At 38.8% G+C, this 18,465-nt stretch overlaps 1 protein-coding gene across 1 annotated transcript in view; it reads right to left on the bottom strand.

Moving 5' to 3' along the window:
• The window catches only part of LOC122814248 (adenylate kinase isoenzyme 5-like), a 2,798,058-nt gene that overhangs the window by 2,151,397 nt on the left and 628,196 nt on the right, over positions 1-18,465 (bottom strand). The window contains exon 3 of the mRNA XM_044086846.1: positions 2,152-2,242. Coding sequence (XP_043942781.1) covers positions 2,152-2,242 — 91 coding nt within the window. The remainder of the gene's footprint in view (positions 1-2,151; positions 2,243-18,465) is intronic.

Genomic DNA, 18,465 nt, shown 5'->3' with positions numbered 1-18,465 from the left:
AGGAATGCACAGTGTTCCATAGGTTTGAAATCTGTAACACTCAGCACAGCCACCAAAGGACAGGACAGAAGCAAAATGTTTATATGATGAATGAATGACTTTAAAAGTTGTTAAGACACCTCACCATGTCAAACTATGTGTGTGTGCGTGTGTGTGTGTGTGTGTGTGTGTGTGTGTGTGTGTGTGTGGCCACTGTTACGCTGTAGCAGAAAACTACAGCATTACAGCACTGAAAGTTGCTTAATAAAGTTGCATTTTTTTTTTATTTGGACTGTAATGGCCGTATCCCATACACTTTGTATTTTGTAATGTTCTGATGTAGAATGAATGTGTGTATCTTATATTAATGTTTATGTGGAAGTGAGTGGTCCATGGGCTTCTTTTTAAAAGGACCTACGGCTTGTTGATAGTATACTGTTAATAACTTTAAACTAAAATAAAATCAATACAGATACTAAGAGTAAACCATGTGAAACAGGAATTTTAAGGCACATATTAAAGACTTCCAGGATAGATTCAGATACTAATAATTAATAGCGAATTACACAGGTATGGAACATGCTTTGTAAAATAATTAAAGGCAGAGTATTTCCAGTGATACCTGGGCATCATTTGGAATCCCTTACTTGAAGACTGCAGAAGTCAAAATGGCTGATAAGACACTAACAAAATCTTTACATTTGCATGACCCTTCTCATGTAGAGCTGGATCATGACACTTTAAATTATGGCCTAGGGGCTACTGGCAGCCACTGTACTTGATGCAGGACAGGTATTATGTGGCTGGCCATAAGGCCTAAAATGTAGCCTGATTTTCAATATAAGGCCTGTATAAACTGTTATCACTATAATCTAAATGCTAAGAGACTACTGGATGTACACCCAGAGTGACAGTCTGCCGAGAAGAGATGTTTTGTTCAGGAGATGGTATAGAGATGATACGATTTGAGGTGTTACTTGCTTCTGCCCATCAAGTAGAACATCAAAGTTCCATACTCATGACATGATGTGTTATTTCCCTTTTGTTCTTATGTTGAAACCACTTAAAGGAATGTCTGCCACAGAAGCCTATGTCCAGTCAATAAAATTTGTGCGAGACATTTTTTTTTTTTTATTTGGCTAATTCGGCACAGTAATAGCATAAACTGCATCAGCCATACTAGTGATACATAAAGGAGTCAGTTCTTTTCTCTTGATTGCAAAAAATTCTTTTTTTTGATAGTGAGGAATACAGCCTTTTAAAGACCCAGTTCTCAGTTGTACATTTTTAATATAGAGCTTTTTATGGCACACCATCTAAACTAAGTGGCTGTTACCCTGTATAGAAATAATAGACATATGGTCCTGATTTATAATAAAATATATATCCATTTCCTAACTAATATAGTCACAGAGATGCATGACAGCATATTAAAGGTGACATATAATTAACTTATGTAGCCGATTCTGCTTGATGAAACAGCACTAATTAAGTGCAGTTTTTAACAAGCTTGTCTTTACTTAAGCGTTAAATGTTTATGAAAGCAGAAAAGAGTTATTTTAACCATTTCTGTAAGTGTCTTCTACTACCAAGCACAAAATAGTTCCAACTGAAGCAAGGCTTTGCGGATGGCTATTGCCAAATGCTGTTGCCCATGGAAACATTTGCTGCAGCTTGGGAAAACACCTCTAATGAAAAGTAATTTACTGATAGTATTCTTTTGTACTGCTGAAATTCAGAGAGTTAGATTACTCTGAGTAATTAATGCTAATTTAGCTGCTATTCAAGCCATCTGTTTTTGCACATTTCTTGTTAAGCAAGAGGTTATTAATAGTAATTGGCAAAGAAAAGGAGGTAATGAAATGTCATTACTCAAAAGTTAATAGTATATTCTGGGGATATAGAGTTATGGAAGAAATAATACTTATGATTTATATGGTTTTTAAGCAACTAGCACCTGTGAAAAATCTAATGTGTACAAGAAAACTTAAAAAAAAAAAATGGCCTTCTTCCTAACACACAGCATGCCAGATAAGGTATATATTCAGAACTGGACTTGAAGTTAAGCCAGTGTTATGCCCTCACAGGACAGCTTTTTGGTAAGTCTTATGATGAACAGAATAAGAAAAAAGACAATGAACAGGACAAGCCTTATGGCATTGTACAACTTACCTGCTACTGGTTCCCGACCAGGGAATAGCTTACTGTCAACTGTCACACTAATATCATAGAAAACGTCTTCTTCATCTCTGTCTGCATCAAACTACAGGAAAGACAGAAAAAAATGATTTGAGTAAGGAAAAAGGTTGTTTTTTTATTCTGCCATTACACAAATCATGAATTAACAAGTTAATACACAAGCAGTTATGCCCCCCAGTGTGGGCGTTATAGGGTCCATTCCCTGTAATACCCATCCTGAAGGGCATTACCGCACTAAGAAAATCTGTCATGTTGTTTTTTATCTGTTTTATTATTAGTATATACACATGCAAAAACAAAACCACTGCACCAGATAAAGTCCAGACCAAGCTCCAAAGATATAATGCAAGAAATCCAAGCAGGCAAAGGACACACATGGCATAAAACCAAATGATTTATTTAGTAAAAAACATGTAAGCGCTTTCGCGTAGTACTCCTATGCTTCATCAGACATAAAGTTCTATCACAAGCCTAAACATTTTTAACACTTTTAAACCAATCACTGCTAGCAACCTTTTCCCTCCAATTAAATAATTAGTGGAAACAAAGTGATTTAAAGTAACCTAACACTTTAGCAAAATAAGTACATTTTTAGTATGTTCCAACCACAATTTATATATTAGATTTCAGATATAATAAATAAGACATATATTGCAGATATCTAAACAGTATAATATACATCATACATAAACCATTTAATCATGCTGTTTCAAGTATACTGATGTTTTGAAAAGTTTAATGCTGAACTGTGTCAACAAAAGCTGAAACGGTCCAGCCATCCACATAGTTAACTAAGTATACACCTTATGTGAAATATAAAATAAAAAACTTGAACTGCTACATGAATGCTCATCAGTCTAAAAAATGTTCAAAAAACAAACACATATACAACAAAAAATATATAAAAAAGTTTTTAGTAGACTGATGAGCGTTCATGTACCAGTTCAAGATTTTTATTGTATACTTCACATAAGGTGTATACTTAGTTAACTATGTGGATGGTAGGACTGTTTCAGCTTTTGTTGATGCAGTTAAGCATTAAACTCTCCAAAACCTAATTTATGTAGAGAAAAACTACATACCTAATTTATGTACAGAAAAACTACATATGGTAATTGTGTAAGTACGGGCTAAGTAGATGCAGTTGGTAAAAACATCCTATACATAGTATAAGTGTAAAAATTTAAGATAGGGGAGAGGTACCTATTTTTGATAGACTAACAGAGTTATAAAGGATCATATTCATAATATACAAGATCTGGAAAATATTTGGAATGGACAGGTAATTTGGGTCTTTATTATATGCTTGAAGTTTTAAAACTTCGACGCTCATATGATCGACACCAGATAAGCAAAGTTTTAAAACATCAAACATGTAATAAAAAGTAAACAAAAACAAAAAGCCTACCTGAACATCCCATGGGGGGGCTGTATCCCACACCCCCCTGCTACTTAAATATACCAACTCCAAGATCGCACTACAGTGAAGTAAAGGGAAATATTCCCTATGGCGATCTCTGTTGAAACGCTCGAGCTTTCAAAAGTTCACTTATATGGTGTTGACCATTTGAGACTCGAACTTTTAAAAGTTCAAGCTTCTGATATAGACCAGGTAATTCACAGTGCTAGATGACTGAGTGAGCAGACAGGTAACATAATTAGAATCTTTAAGAGCAGGCAATGAGCTAAATTTACATATGATGAGTACAGAGGCATGACCAGCAGATTTTTAGGTCGTCTTTAGTGGCAGATTTAAATTCATTGAGTTGTTGAAGTCTTCTAATTTCCAGTGGTAGCTTGTTCCAAGAAATGGTGGGGTAGTAGCTGTAGAGGTTACCACCAATTTTAGTGTTGGGTTTATAGATTTGGAGTAGGTCCTGATCAGAGCTTCGAAGAGCCCTGGTTGGGGTATAGTAGGAAATTAGAGAAGACAAGTTTGGACAGAAGGATGGTTGGTGTACTAGAGAGTGGATAATTTGGTGCTGTGAGAGAAGAAGCAGATGAGGGAGTTCTAATCAATCTAAGTGTTTAGAGAGAGACAGGGATGAGAGCTGTTACTGTGATTTGCAGCAAATCTGGATATTTTATTATAGGTAGTGTCTAATTTAGTTAGTAGAGAGGTTTGGAGGTTGGTGAGAATCTGTTAGTTATACAATATTGGCAGGAAATAGACATGAGAGAGAGACTTTGGCTTTGTTAGACAGGAGCTTTTTATTTCTGTATAATAAACCTAGTTTTTGATGGGTTTTCTTAATGCATTTATTGACATGTAAATCAAATTTTAGTTGGTCATCTATCATTACCCCAAGTAGTTTTGTGTTCATTCAGCCAAGATAGGATAAGATAGATTTCATAGGTTCATAGGTTCATATCATTGCTGGAACCTATGTCTAACAGAGCTCTTTTCAAACTATCTGGAAATATACAGAGCCAAGTATTTTGGTTCCTCAGAATTGTTTACTGTAAATTGTTGCTGGACTAATTTTATTCAGAGTTGTGCACTATCTTTGATTTACTGTATAGTTTTTCAGCTCTCTGCTGAAAGTGTTTTAGTTTTTCAGATCTCTGCTGAAAGTGTTTTGTCCCACCTCCCTCTATTTTCTGCTGTGTTTTAAGTTGGTATAACTGGTTTTTACAGCTTGTGTCATCTGACTATCTGAAGGATTACTTGCATAATAATAGACCTTGTTAGTTAACAGCCTGCATATCATTGCTGGAACCTGTGTCTAACAGAGCTCTTGCCAAACTATCTGGAAATATACAGAGCTAAGTATATATTTTTTGGTTCTTCAGAAGTGTGTACTGTAAATTGTTGCTGGACTAATTTTATTCAGAGTTGTGCACTGTTATTTTTGATTCACTGTATAGTTTTTCAGATCTCTGCTGAAAGTGTTTTGTCCCACCCACCCTCGCTATTTCTGGTTTGTTGTTTAAATTTGGTGGCTTTTGCAGTTGCCCGCCCCACTGTAGATTTGATGTGGGATACTCTCCCTAGTCTCACCTCTTTACCACATTCTACCTGATACACTCCTTCTGCACTTCTTTTTAGTCATTTCCTACCTTTCCTGTAACTAGTGTAGTCCAGATACAGATTTGATGTATCCAAGACTGTATGTAAGCTTCTGAGCCACCCCCCCCAAGCCTTTCTGTGTTGGAGGGAAGCCTTCTAGTTTGTCAGTGGGAGTGGTAAGCACTAGGTAACCTGTCTATCACAGAAGGAGTGGTTCTGGCCCAGCCATTGTAGTTATTGGCCGTCTGGGCAATCTTTTCCATATCTCTCAACTTTCTGATTTGAAAGCCCACATTTGCACTTGCTTCTTTCCTGTAACTAGTCTAGTGCAGATACAGATTCTTAGTTTTAGCACTTGAATTTGCTTATTCGTGCTCAGCACTTGTTCAGAACTTGTTCTAAACACTAAATACGCTACTAATTACTATAGCACTCAACCTTCCTCATTACCTAGAGGAAAACAGTTTTTGCACTTACTTTCCTCACTTGCTTAGAGAAAAACAGCTCTTGTACTCACTTTCCTCACTTAACTAGAGGAAAATATTTTTTTATTCAGGCATGTACAAGGGTCAGCTCCCAGTGTTCTCTCCTGTCTAGCTGATGAATCTGGGCATCTTGGGGCAATGTAGAAATTGCCTCATGTACACAGACAACCCTCTACTACTACCACCCAACACTACAACCTGTGAGAGATGCACTTATTGAGCCAAACTGGAGGTAAAGCTCTCTCCAACCAAGATTGAACTTGACATTCAAGAGGAGAAGGTAAACACTTGCACCACACACACTTATCACATAGTCGCACTAAATCTAAACCACCAAAATCCACACATAGTAACACAAAAAAGATTCACGGAGGCTCTCAATAATAATCTGCCAAAGCAACAGAGACCTCCAAAGCAGAAACGCAAGCAACTTCCACCCCCCCAACACAACCCTAATGACACATAGCCCACAGACTCAGTGTGCCACTCAACCACAGCCAATAAGGCAAAACAACGTATCCAACACACTAGTCATAGGTGACTCTACAGTCAGGCACACTGATGTCTCACTCACCAGGCTAAACAAGGAGAAGGTTACTGTCAGCTGCCTGTCAGGTGCCAGGATCCGCCACATAACCCACACACTCAGGTCACTCCACAAGTACAAATATGACTCTGTCATTGTCCATGTTGGTGTGAATGACCTGAGATGTACCTCCCTGGACTACATGAAAACAGACATGGAAGAACTCTCTGATCTTGTAGCTCAGGCAGATATGACCCTATCCCTGAGTAGCATTCTGCCATCACCCAGAATGATACCGCAGTACAAGGACAAAATGACTGACTTCAACAATTGGCTAAGCTTCTGGTGTCATTCTAAGGGGATCCAGTCTCTGTCTGCTTGGGATGACATGGTCGATAGACCACGATGCTTTGCCAGAGATGGCCTGCACCTGTCGCCCCTGGGATTCCGGATACTGGCTAAGACTCTTGCCACCCCTATAATGCCTTTTTTAGGCAAGGTTCAAATGACAAATTCACCACCGTAACAGGATCAGGCAAGCAAAAACTGAGGGTAATGCTACTCAATGCTAGAAATCTAAATCCCAAAATGCACTCACTCAAGGCACTCCTTAAAATGGAGAACATTGATATCTGTGCAGTGACTGAGACCTGGTTCAAGGCTCCAGAGAGCACCCCTGCACTACCAGGCTATAACTCATACCACACTTTTCGGTCATGTAACCTGGACCGGAACACCAAAGGCAGAGGTGTGTCCATATTCATTAAGGATATCCACACCTCCAGGCTAGTTGCTCAGCATAATCCATCCGAGGTTATCCAAGTGCAACTAACTCTGGGCAAAACTGCAATCCAAATTGTAGCTTTCTAGAGATCCCCCACCATGTCCCAGGATTCCCACTCCTCTTTTCTTGATGTACTGGAAAATATTAGGGTTCAACCAAACACCCTAATAATGGGTGATTTCAACTACCCCACCATTAACTGGGAAAACTACTCGTATACCAACTCCTTCACACAACGCTTTCTGGAATTCATAAACTCCAATGCCCTGGATCAACTTGTCCACACCCCCACCAGGGGCAACAATATCCTAGACCTAGCATTACCAACATGAGTGACCAGTGTTCCACACCTGAAGTCAACTCCTCGTTGGTCCAATCCGACCATAAGCTAATCACCCTTGATATCCACATCCCGCCTCTACCCTCCATTAAGGAAACCATGGTAAATAATTTCTCCAAAGCCAACTTCATGCTACTTAAGACAGAAGTGGTGAACTTCATGACACCCATGCAAATGGACAATACAGTTACAACTGCTGAATCCTAGACAAATGCACTCTATAAGCACTTACACGAGTGCATGGAACGTGCTATCCCAAACAGAACCAAGATGCTATCCTCCAAAAAAAGGAAGCCAATCTGGTGGTCCCCTTTCATAAACAAACTGTACAACAGAAGGAAGAAATTGTTGCAAAAGAGAGTAAAATCCCATGAGTGAAGGAGCTCCCTGGTCAGCTTCAGTAAGAAGCTGAGATCCCTTATAAGATCCTCCAAAGCTAGCTACGAAAACAAAATCACCACTGATTCTAAGGACAACCACAAAGCATTCTATAGCTATGTCAAGAATCTCAGTGGCAACACCCAGATCTGCTCTGAGTTACAGCACAACGACATGAAAATTACAGAACCAACTGATATTGCCAACATCCTGGCAGATAGGTTCAGTGCTAACTTTACCCCCCCACCCCTTAAAGGGCCCATATTTATACAGGAAGAATGCAGAGTACCTGTAATCACAACTATGCAGGTAAAAGCTGCACTCTCTAAAGCCAGAAACACAGCATCCATGGGACTGGACAACATCCCAGGCTGCATTTTACATGAACTTCAGAACAAACTGGCTCCCCATCTAAGCATCATGTTCAATCATAGCCTCACATCAGGCTTTGTGCCCACTGAATGGTGTACAGCAACAGTTATCCCACTCCACAAAGGGGGAGCCACCACTGATCCCAGCAACTATCGCCCTATTAGCCTGATGAGCCTGGTCTGCAAGGCCATGGAACGTATCATCATGGAACTCATAAACAAAGACATTGATAACCTCCAAACTCTGGATCCCAACCAGTTTGGGTTTGTGAAAGGCAGATCATGCCTCCTGAACCTGATTGACTTCTTTGAGGCAGTTACCAAAGCTGTAGATGAGGGTAAGGTGGTTCACACAGCCTATCTTGACCTCGCCAAGGCTTTCAACACCATCCCCCATTCTGGAATTTTAGTTAAACTCACTAAACTAGGTATAAATTCCTATGTCACAAGATGGGTTGCCAACTGGCTCACTGACAGAACTCACACTGTAAAAGTTGCACATTCCAAATCTGACCTCAAACCAGTGACAAGTGGAGTACCACAGGGTTCAGTCCTGGGACCTCTCCTGTTTGGTATCTACTTCTCTGAAGTACAGGCTAACACAGAAGGCATCTGGCTAAAGAAGTTCACAGATGACTGCAAACTAGGAGCCATATTCAAGTCCCCAAATGATGTGGAAATCTTACAGAAGGGCCTCGCTGAGACAGATGCCTGGTGTCAGACCCATGGCCTCAAGCTCAATGCCAAAAAGTGCATTGTTATCCCCTTTGGTAAAAACTCTGTACTCATGAACTACTACATAGACAGCAGTCTACTTAACACTGAATGTGTGATAAGAGACCCTGGGACCCAGGTGGACAATAGTCTGTCCTTTGATAGTCACATCACCACAGTAGTCAGGAAGTCCTTCTACGTGGCACACCTCATCATAAAGGGTTCTCATCCAGGAAAAAGAGGTCATTGTTCCCCTCTACTCGACACTCATTAGACCCATTATAGAGTACAACGCCCCTTTTGGAATGTACCTCACAAGACATCTGCAGCAGCTGGAAAGGCCACAGTAGTACCTCACAAAGAGGATTACTGGACTCAAACAGATGCCCTACACTGACCATCTAAAAAAACTCCAGCTTTACTCTGTAGCATATCGCCTACTCCGAGGTGATCTCTGCCTAACATATAAAACTATGTCAAACCCAGAGCTGTTGGACATGCTACACCTAAAGAAATCCCAATCCCTCCGAGCTACAAGCTATAGGGACCTAAACCTTGCCACCATAATAAACAGGACATGCTGGAGGGATAGATTCCTGTCCCAGAGACTTCCCATACTCTGGAACAGGCTACCCATCTATGTCAAGCAAAGTTCTTCATTAGCACTCTTCAAGAAAAATCTTGATGAGTGGATGGGAAATAGGAAATACACCCCAGGGATCACTTCTCTGTCTGTGCTCGATAGTGGCACAGGAAAATAACTTACTTGGGTGGCGTAAGCCAGGGAACCTTGTTGGCTAGGCTTACATAGGCCCTCAGGCCGATAGCCTAGTACCTACCTATGAACTGTAACTGTTACAAGTGCAGCCTACAAATTGCAAAGGTAGACGTTTCTGAGGAAGGTAGCTATTTACTTTGTTTTATGTTTCCTTTGGTTAGTCATCATCATTATCCGCATCATCATCAACCCCCTTTTTTCTAATTTTTTTAATGAGTTAAGGGTGTTATGTCAGCTGTCATCATTTTTGTTAATTCAGTGCATCTCTCCTACCTTCTTCAAATGTCATGCTAGTCTTTCACAGGCAATCTCTCACACGATCCATTCGTCTTTTTCCTGGACACCCTCATTTCTTCTTGCCTGCCTCCAGTCTCTTACAAATCTTCTTCATCAGATTGTCTTTGTCTTTTTTGCACATGTGCCAGAGCCACCATAATCTTTTCTGCTTAACCTCTCTGCAATTGGCATGACTTGGGCTTCTGTTCTAATGTCCTCATTTCTTTATCTGTTCCACAGTGTGCATTCTACCACCCATTTCAAGTACTTCATCTCTGTCACCTGTAGCTTCCCTCAACTGCTCTGCCTTCACTGCCTAGGTTTATGTACCTTACAGTAGTATTGGTTGCATCACTGTCTTGTATACCTTACCTTTCAGCTTCTTTGGCATCCTTCTGCCACACACTGCTCCTGCCCCTTTGCTCTAATAAATCTTAGGTTAAACATTCTATAATGAATAAATGAAAGGAATCTCTGGAATACATTCTCCAAATCTTTTTGGACTCATGGAGATTTACAATTAAATATTTAAATATACTGAAAAGGTGCCAAGCAGTGCATGAGACAATTCAATACTCATGTGCAATGATTACTATTTATAAAGCATAATGATTTGCTCCTTATATATACCACCAAAATGCCACTTTGCAAACTTTCACGTGTCTCTTGAAATATTTGTGTGTTATTTAATGTAGAAATGCTGCCTTAAGTTAGAATTATGTTAGGTTAGCTTAGGCTTTTTTTACTTAGTAGCTGTCATAATAATATAACCTTTATGTACTTTAAATACAATTTATAATGATGTGGTACCTCTTATTTAACCACCAGATTATAAAGTAGATTATTAAGTCTATGATTTTATCCAAGACAATACACTACATGGCTGGAAATATATCAGCCTTAGTCCAGGGCAGGACAGTTTTACTTGGATCGCTTGAATGTGTACTTAATAAAGGATTTTCGTCCCAAAACAGACTGCCTGCCTTGCTTGGATTATATTCGAATACTTAATAATTGTATACAATATTTCAAATTATATATATTTTGTTATTTTTTTGACTTAAGACGAGTTTAAGTTCGCTACTTCTACTTCTATTGTCTGATCTGATTAATATACAGTGATTAACTAGAGATATATGGACTGAAAATTCTACCACACAGAGAATTTTCTTACATTGTTTTGATTATATTCCCTTGGAGATCAGCTGCACCAAGTAGAAGGGTTTCCTGACAACTATTGCTGCATTGTTATCAAAGCAGAGGGAATTATCAACTCAGGTTCCCAGGTCTCTAACTACATTTTTATTTAGAAGTGAAGTATTGTCAAAGCTATATGCTGGGGGAATAGTTTGTCTGGAAAATGTGATAATGTTGCATTTTTAGCATTTAATTTAAGCCAATTTTCAGTGCACCAGGCATTTATAAGTGTAAGCTCTTCTGCTGGAGGGTTTCTTTGTCAGAGAGGGATTTGGCAGTGACTTCCTGTTTGCAGTCATCCACAGCCATAGGTCTTTGTTTTTAGTCTGTAGGTCAGAGAAATGAATACCAAATAAAAATAGTCCTAGCACTGAGTCCTGAGGGACACCACTGGACACCTTCATGTTCTCTTATGCTGCCACTGCCACCCACACCATTTGGGTTCTGTCTTTTAGCCATTTAGCTGTCCATCTCAGCACAAAGGCATCTGCTTGTAATGCATTTTGTATGGTGTCTGATGCCTTAGCTAAATTAAGGTAATTTGTGTGCACAGTGTGACTGCTGGCAACAGGTTGTGTTACTTTTTCAAAGAAGTTTACCAGATTCATTAGACAAGATCTATCTATTACAAAACAAAACTGCTGTGGATATAGATAGCCTAATGAGATGTTTAATGTCTGTGTTAATCAAGTATGTTATAATGTGTTCCATGGCCTCACAAATGAGCCACATCATGCCAATTGACCTACAGTTACCAAGGTCAGCAGGAGAGCTACCTTTCTGGAGTGACACCATGCCATACTTCCAGGACAGAACCTGTAGCTTGGGTCAGGTTAAATAATTTATGGAGAGGTTCTGCTAGGGCTTGTACCAAGTCTGATATGTTATCTGGCCTCCTGTAGGAAGTGTTCTTAGTCTCGGACAGCACTTTCACTACATGCTCTTTAGTGATGATGGGGGGAGGGGTTGAGAGATATGGGTATAGAAGGGTTTTAGATAGTTGACAAAGGAGTGAAATTTGCACTAAATTTATTTGCTAGTATAATGGCAATGTTCATCTGGTCTGAAAAGGTTTTTGCCATTTAGTATTCATTCTATACATTGCTGAGTTTTGCTTCTTAGTTTTCTAACATAACTAAACAAGGATTTATAATTGTCCTTGGCTTCAGATGCTAACCTGAGTTTATGGGCTGCCGTCACATATCTCATAGTCTTTTTAAAATTCTTAATCAAATTCCTAATATTGTTATTGGGCATATTTAGATCCCATATATATTCTAATGAGATTTGTTGGACCATCAGGGTGGTTTGCTTTTAAATGTCCCATTATATGTGTATTTAGATAGCACTTCAAATCCTATACCTTTATTTATGTGAGTATAAAACTGCTTTGTGAACGTAACTATTGATGCAATGCCTGGGATGATGTTGTTATAACTGAATTTCAAGACATTATCATAGGAGATGTGTGTGTTTTAAGTCTTTGAATTCAGGTATACTGATTTCATGGGGTTTAGATAGCTTGAGAGAAAATGTTACCAGTTTATGGTTTGACTTAACTGAAGTGGGAGTTACTAGTGAATTTGTGCATGATGTCACTATATTTGAAGTATCAGGTCAATAATATCTTATTCTCTAGTTGAACTAGTAACACTATGGTCCACTGAGTTTTTGTATATTAGATCTGAAAACATCTGCGCAAATCCTATGTTGGAGATATAGTTACTCCAGTCACATGATGGTTAATTAAAGTATTCTAGAATGATGGAGTACTTATTTATGAGGCGATCACCCATGACATTAAGGAACTTAACATAAATTAACAGGGTTACAGAAGGCGTCCTCTAACAGGCAATAAACTGATAGTTGGTTTTGTTTAGTGTGATTTAGAAGCCCATAATTTCCATTTGTGGGTTTCTAGGAATCTGTATAGAGGTAATATGGTATCTGATAAATTTGAGTATACTACCACAGTTGCAGTTGGTTCTAAAAGCATGTTTGGCTCTAAATCCAGCTATGAAGAGGGTGCTATCTGGGCATTTAAACCATGTTAAAGTGATTACACATATATGGATGTTTTCCAAATACAGGAGTACCTCAAGGTCAGATAACTTGCTGTTTGGATTTCTGGCACTGAGCAGAACTACCTTGGTTTGATCCTGTTTTCATATTGATACATTTGCTATGCTAGCGTGAACTTTGCCTAAATAAGGCACTGAGTCCAAGGGCTTTAGTTAGTATGCGGAAGCCTTTGAACTAGAAGTGCAGACCATCCATTGCAAATCAAGAAGGACTGACAAGCATCTCTTTCCACACTGACACATTCTGGATCTTCCTAGAGTGACAAAAATTGTTTAACCAATTGTTGAAGCTGATCACCTATTCTTTGTATGTAGGTGCAATCCATGGGAAAGGGAGGATTCCATTCAGTATCATGCATTTTCCTGCATTTGTGACATGCAGAGAGCTCAGAGCTGTCCATCTCTACATATTCCTCAGGCTTTCTCATCCCAAGTCATTCACCCCTAAATGCACAACTTCCCTGTTGTAGTTATGTTTGTCTAAGGGCCCTTCTGATGTCTGAGATCACGGCACCTGAAATACAACTCACTGCCATCCCGACTTTGTCCAGCCTAGTGAGTAGGGAATCGGTGTGTCTCACTAAAAAGTCAGCAAGCATTAAGACATTTTGTTTGTTGAGTGGTCTGGTGTACTAGAACTGAAATTGTTTATCTCATGGTCACCCTTTGTTAAAGGTGAGATATTATGTGGTTCAGTGTTTGATTTTGATTTTTTGCTGAGGCTTAATCCTTACAGGTATTGGATGCTTAGGTAAGGATTTCATTACAATGTTAGCATTTGATATTATATTAGGCATTAGGCTTGGGTACATAGCATGTGGTATATTAGTGAAATGTTCACAGTCTGTATTTTTGTAAGAGTGAGCCCTCCATATCTGTTAAATATTTGTACTTCTCACAATCTGAGTTATTTGTGTTTAGCAATGGTTCATTATCTGTGAACATAAGACAGTTACTGCACTTTTTTATGATACCTAATTCTATTAGGTTGGCAATAAAGGCGAGACTAGTAGGCCGACCTTTCATTTTGTCCATTGTGAAGTAAAACTTGATTTAATTTACAGAGAGTTTTAGAATGTAAATAAAATAGTGATTTATGGTCTTTTGAGGTAGTTAAGGGTGGGTAGTGAAGTTATGAATAAATGTTTATTAAGGTGAATAAATTACTTGACTTTAAAAGTGACTGTGATAGTTATAGCTTGGGAATGCTGCATAACAGTAGTGTAGTAGTGTAGTAGCATATACATGCTAAGTTGTACAATATAGTACCAGTAGGACTGCTACAAACTGCTTTCAACATGCTAGGTGTTTGGTTGTATGAACTATGAAGCTATACACACAGCTTTCTGCATTTGTACGCAGCAATAGCCTATTTACTGATAGGTTTTGCAAGAGTTTGTTATATATTAGGAAAAGTTACAACTGAAAGTACCTTTTCAACCCCACTGTGGTCTGTGGAAGTGCAGTACCATGCACTATAAAATAAACAGAGAAATGAAACAAAGCAATGAAAAACAGCTAAAGCTCTAACCAGTGGTATTTATCTTCCCCAGCACAGCAGCAATTACACTTCTCCCATTAGAATAACCACTGCAAGCTCTAGACGACTACTCACACACTGCATCAAAAACTGACTGCTTGCTGTAACTTTGCAAACAGACTAAAAACACAGCAAATAAATGCAGTGACACAGATGAATCCACTTAGCAGCATAGAAACCACTTAAAATGCATTGCAAACTGTAAAACAACTAATAGTTATAACTTCAGATTCAGAGAAAGAGTAAAAGTGCAGAAAAATAACAGTAACCATTTAAATCTGATTTAAATATGTAGACATAGCACAAAATCCATGTGAAATATAGTTCAGACTGTAAAATGGCAATTAGTATCAAGTTCAATTTCAGAGAAAGCAGTAAATATGCAGAAAATTGCAGAAAAATTACATAAACCACTAAAATCTGATTTAAAGAGCGAGTTGCGTCACAGAAACTTCACGAAATGCAGTGCAAACTGTAAAACAACTTCAGTTATTAGCTGTAACCCCAAATTCAAAGAAAGCACAATAAAAGTGCAGAAATATTCATAGGAACTACTCAAAACTGATTTTACTTGTCCTACAAACGATCAACCCAAGCCAACAAAGATCTGTCAAGGGCAGATCTGGCTACTTAACCTGGTTGACTTCTTCAAGAATGTTACTGAAGCAATGGATGAGGGCAAATCAGTGCACAACACATATCTAGACCTTACAAAAGCATTTCAGTACAATCTCACTGCCAGATATCATAGATAAACTCTCCCAGCTAAATATGGAGCCCCACATAACTCATTGGATAGCAAACTCGGTCACAATTAGACCCCAGGAAATAAGGATGGGTGACTCTGCTTCCTCCAAAACACTATACCCCAGGGTCCAGTCCTTGGACCATTAACCTTTGCATTTACTTCTCAGTGTTGAAAGCAAATTTAATGGTCTATGGCTGACCAAGTTCAAAGACAACTGTGAACTTGATGTCATCAAAAACTTTTCACAGGACACCAAAATCCTCCAAAAAGGCCTTTCCACAGCTATTTATTTGGTTAAAGACACCTAAGACGGGCTTTTACAAATAAATAGCTGGAGTAAAAACTGTGGATTAACACTAAATTCCAAGAAATGTATAACTGTATTCACCGGAAAGCATAACTTCCCTTGCAACTATCACATTAAATAACATACTCCTGAAATCTGATCCCATAGTCAAGGATCTGGAAACAAATGTCAACAATGAATTGTCCTTTGATCCCTGGATATCTTCTTTTGTAAGGAAGTCCTTTTACATTCCATAGCTTATAGCTAAAGGTATGGTGTCCATGTCCAGGGATTTAATCATTCATCTGTACTCAGCTCTCATCAGGTCAATCAAATAATATAATGCCCCATTTCTTATGTAACTGTCCAAACACTTGTCATAACCTGAGTGAACACAATAATCAGGAGCTTAAATCACAAAAGTTATGCAAACCATCTCAGTGCCTTGCCCCCCCCCCTTACTTGGCATTATACAGGCTTCCAAAATGTTACCTCTTCTTCACACATATACCCTCAACAGACCCTATCCTGTCAGATCTATTACATATTCACAAGTGCAATATAAACATTCTATTTATCCTATATGTGGTAGCAAAATGAAATACTGTATTAGATTTCTCAGTGCAGATATTTATGACACAGACAGACAACAATAAGAAGGTTTTGAAGGCTAGTAGTATAGAAAAAAGAAGCACACGTGTTGGGAACGTGCCCATTAAAAATTGCATATTTGTGCACTTTATTCAAGATAGGCACATATATAAAAAGTATGTCTATCACTATAGGTTGCACATTAAAAGTGTTGAGCTTTAAGACTGAATGGGGGTCTAGGTTAAGATGAAAATTCTGATTGTGCCTAAATGAGGGCCCTCACACTAATAAGTGCCACTGACTGAAGAGAGGAAGCTAGTAATCAACAGGCACAGAAAGAAAAATATAAAACAATCAAGAAACTGTTCTGTTGAAAATGCAGTACATCTCAGTTGCAGAGGTGCACAACACAGTCTGACACCCAGATATCATAGATAAACTCTGCCAGTTAAATGTATAGCATTACATAATTCATTGGATATCAAACTGAATCACAGATAGACCTCAGGAAATAAGGGTGGATGACTATACTTCCTCCAAAGCACTGTATCCCAGGGTCCAGTCCTTGGGCCACTGTCCTTTGGCATTTACTTCTCAGTGTTGAAAGCAAATGTTAATGGTTTATGGCTTTATGGAGAAGCATAGCTTGTGATTCCATTAGTATTACATTAGTAACATTATCACAGTAGAGGCATGTTGACACACATGATTTACTATAGCAACATCACCAGATCCAATTTTGTATCCATAACATGGCAGAACTACATACATCTGTGATGTTACTCAGGGAGTAGATAGCCCAGGTAAGTTGGAAATGAATGGGTAACAAGCACTTTAGCATTGCTGGTCTACACTGCTTGCTGCTATTTCATTGCATGCAGTGTGGTTTAGCTATACAAGCAATGGAGTGCATTATGCACTGTGCCAAATGCCTTGCTGTATGTTCAGCTATAGCACATACAGTGCTATTTTGTATACCATTTAATGACTTATAATTATTTCCTCAGAGCACCTAGTGTGCCATTGTTCATAGGCTAAACTGTAATAATGAGCACCTCAACATATATATTAGACTGCCACTAAGTGCAAACTAGGATACGATAGAGAGGGTGTTTAATGCTGTTGTACTATACTCTGTACCCTTTCTGAGCTGCAGAACATGGGCCAAATGAGTGTTGTATTAATTAAGTGTAGTGCACACTGCCTTACTGCTGTTCCATGTGCCATGTTATGTGTGCAACCCCCATGATTGCCTAGTGTGCCGATATGAATTCGAGTAAACATTACTGCTTTGCTGTACCATCTTTAGCCCTGTGGTTCACACACAAAGTTTGTCTTTGTTCAGTCCTGCAAGGTGGCAACTGACATCTGACCAATTGGCCAAGCAAGACCTTTTCACTCTCCCTGCAGGAAGCAGTGCACCAAAAAAACAAATGGTGTGTGGAATGGTGCTATCAGATTTAGATGTTATTCCAGTTTGGTGCCATTCTGAGTTGCATGATTGTAGTAAGGAGCTCATCCCTGTCTACACTATGGATTCCAGCAGTCCATATGGCATCTGTAAGTCAAGCTGCCCACCACCACTGTCATTTACATAGTGACAGATTTACAAAACTAACACATTAGCAAACTTCATTTAGTAAACATTTGAAACAAATGCATCCAGGGACAATTGTGGGGTTTAGATTTCAGTCTAGATAAAGTAAAGTACTTCCCTTACTCTATTGAAGCATAATTTGGATGAATGGATAGGTAACCACAAATTCACTCTGGTTTAGCACCCCTGTCCTTCATGGACAGAGGAAACATATACATTTTCTGCCCTATCCTTGGCTGGCCCATCTGTGGGTTATTCATATTCAAAATATATGAGCTGGAAACCACCACTGGAATGTAAGATCAGACTTCTTAAGATCATCACAGTTGAAAAGATCATCACAGATGAATAGCCTAGTAAATACCTATGAACATGTGACAGCTCTGAGAAGAGTTCCATTAGTCACATGATGGCACTGGAATGGAAACCAATTATGCAGAAGCAAAAACAAAGATAACAGGTATGAAGTGAGTCTGAGCACCTTTACAGAAGCCTGTAACATCTGATGCTCCTGTTACACAGATTGTAAGTCTCCATTATTTCCTGGCACTTGTAACATTTCAAGACCAAAACATTTTAATAATT

The sequence above is a fragment of the Protopterus annectens genome, chromosome 10.part0, assembly GCF_019279795.1.
Source record: "Protopterus annectens isolate FY-2018-M chromosome 10.part0, PAN1.0, whole genome shotgun sequence".
NCBI classification, from domain to species: domain Eukaryota; kingdom Metazoa; phylum Chordata; order Ceratodontiformes; family Protopteridae; genus Protopterus; species Protopterus annectens.
Note: the sequence above shows the minus strand (reverse complement) of the source record. Positions and strands in the feature narration are given on the sequence as shown.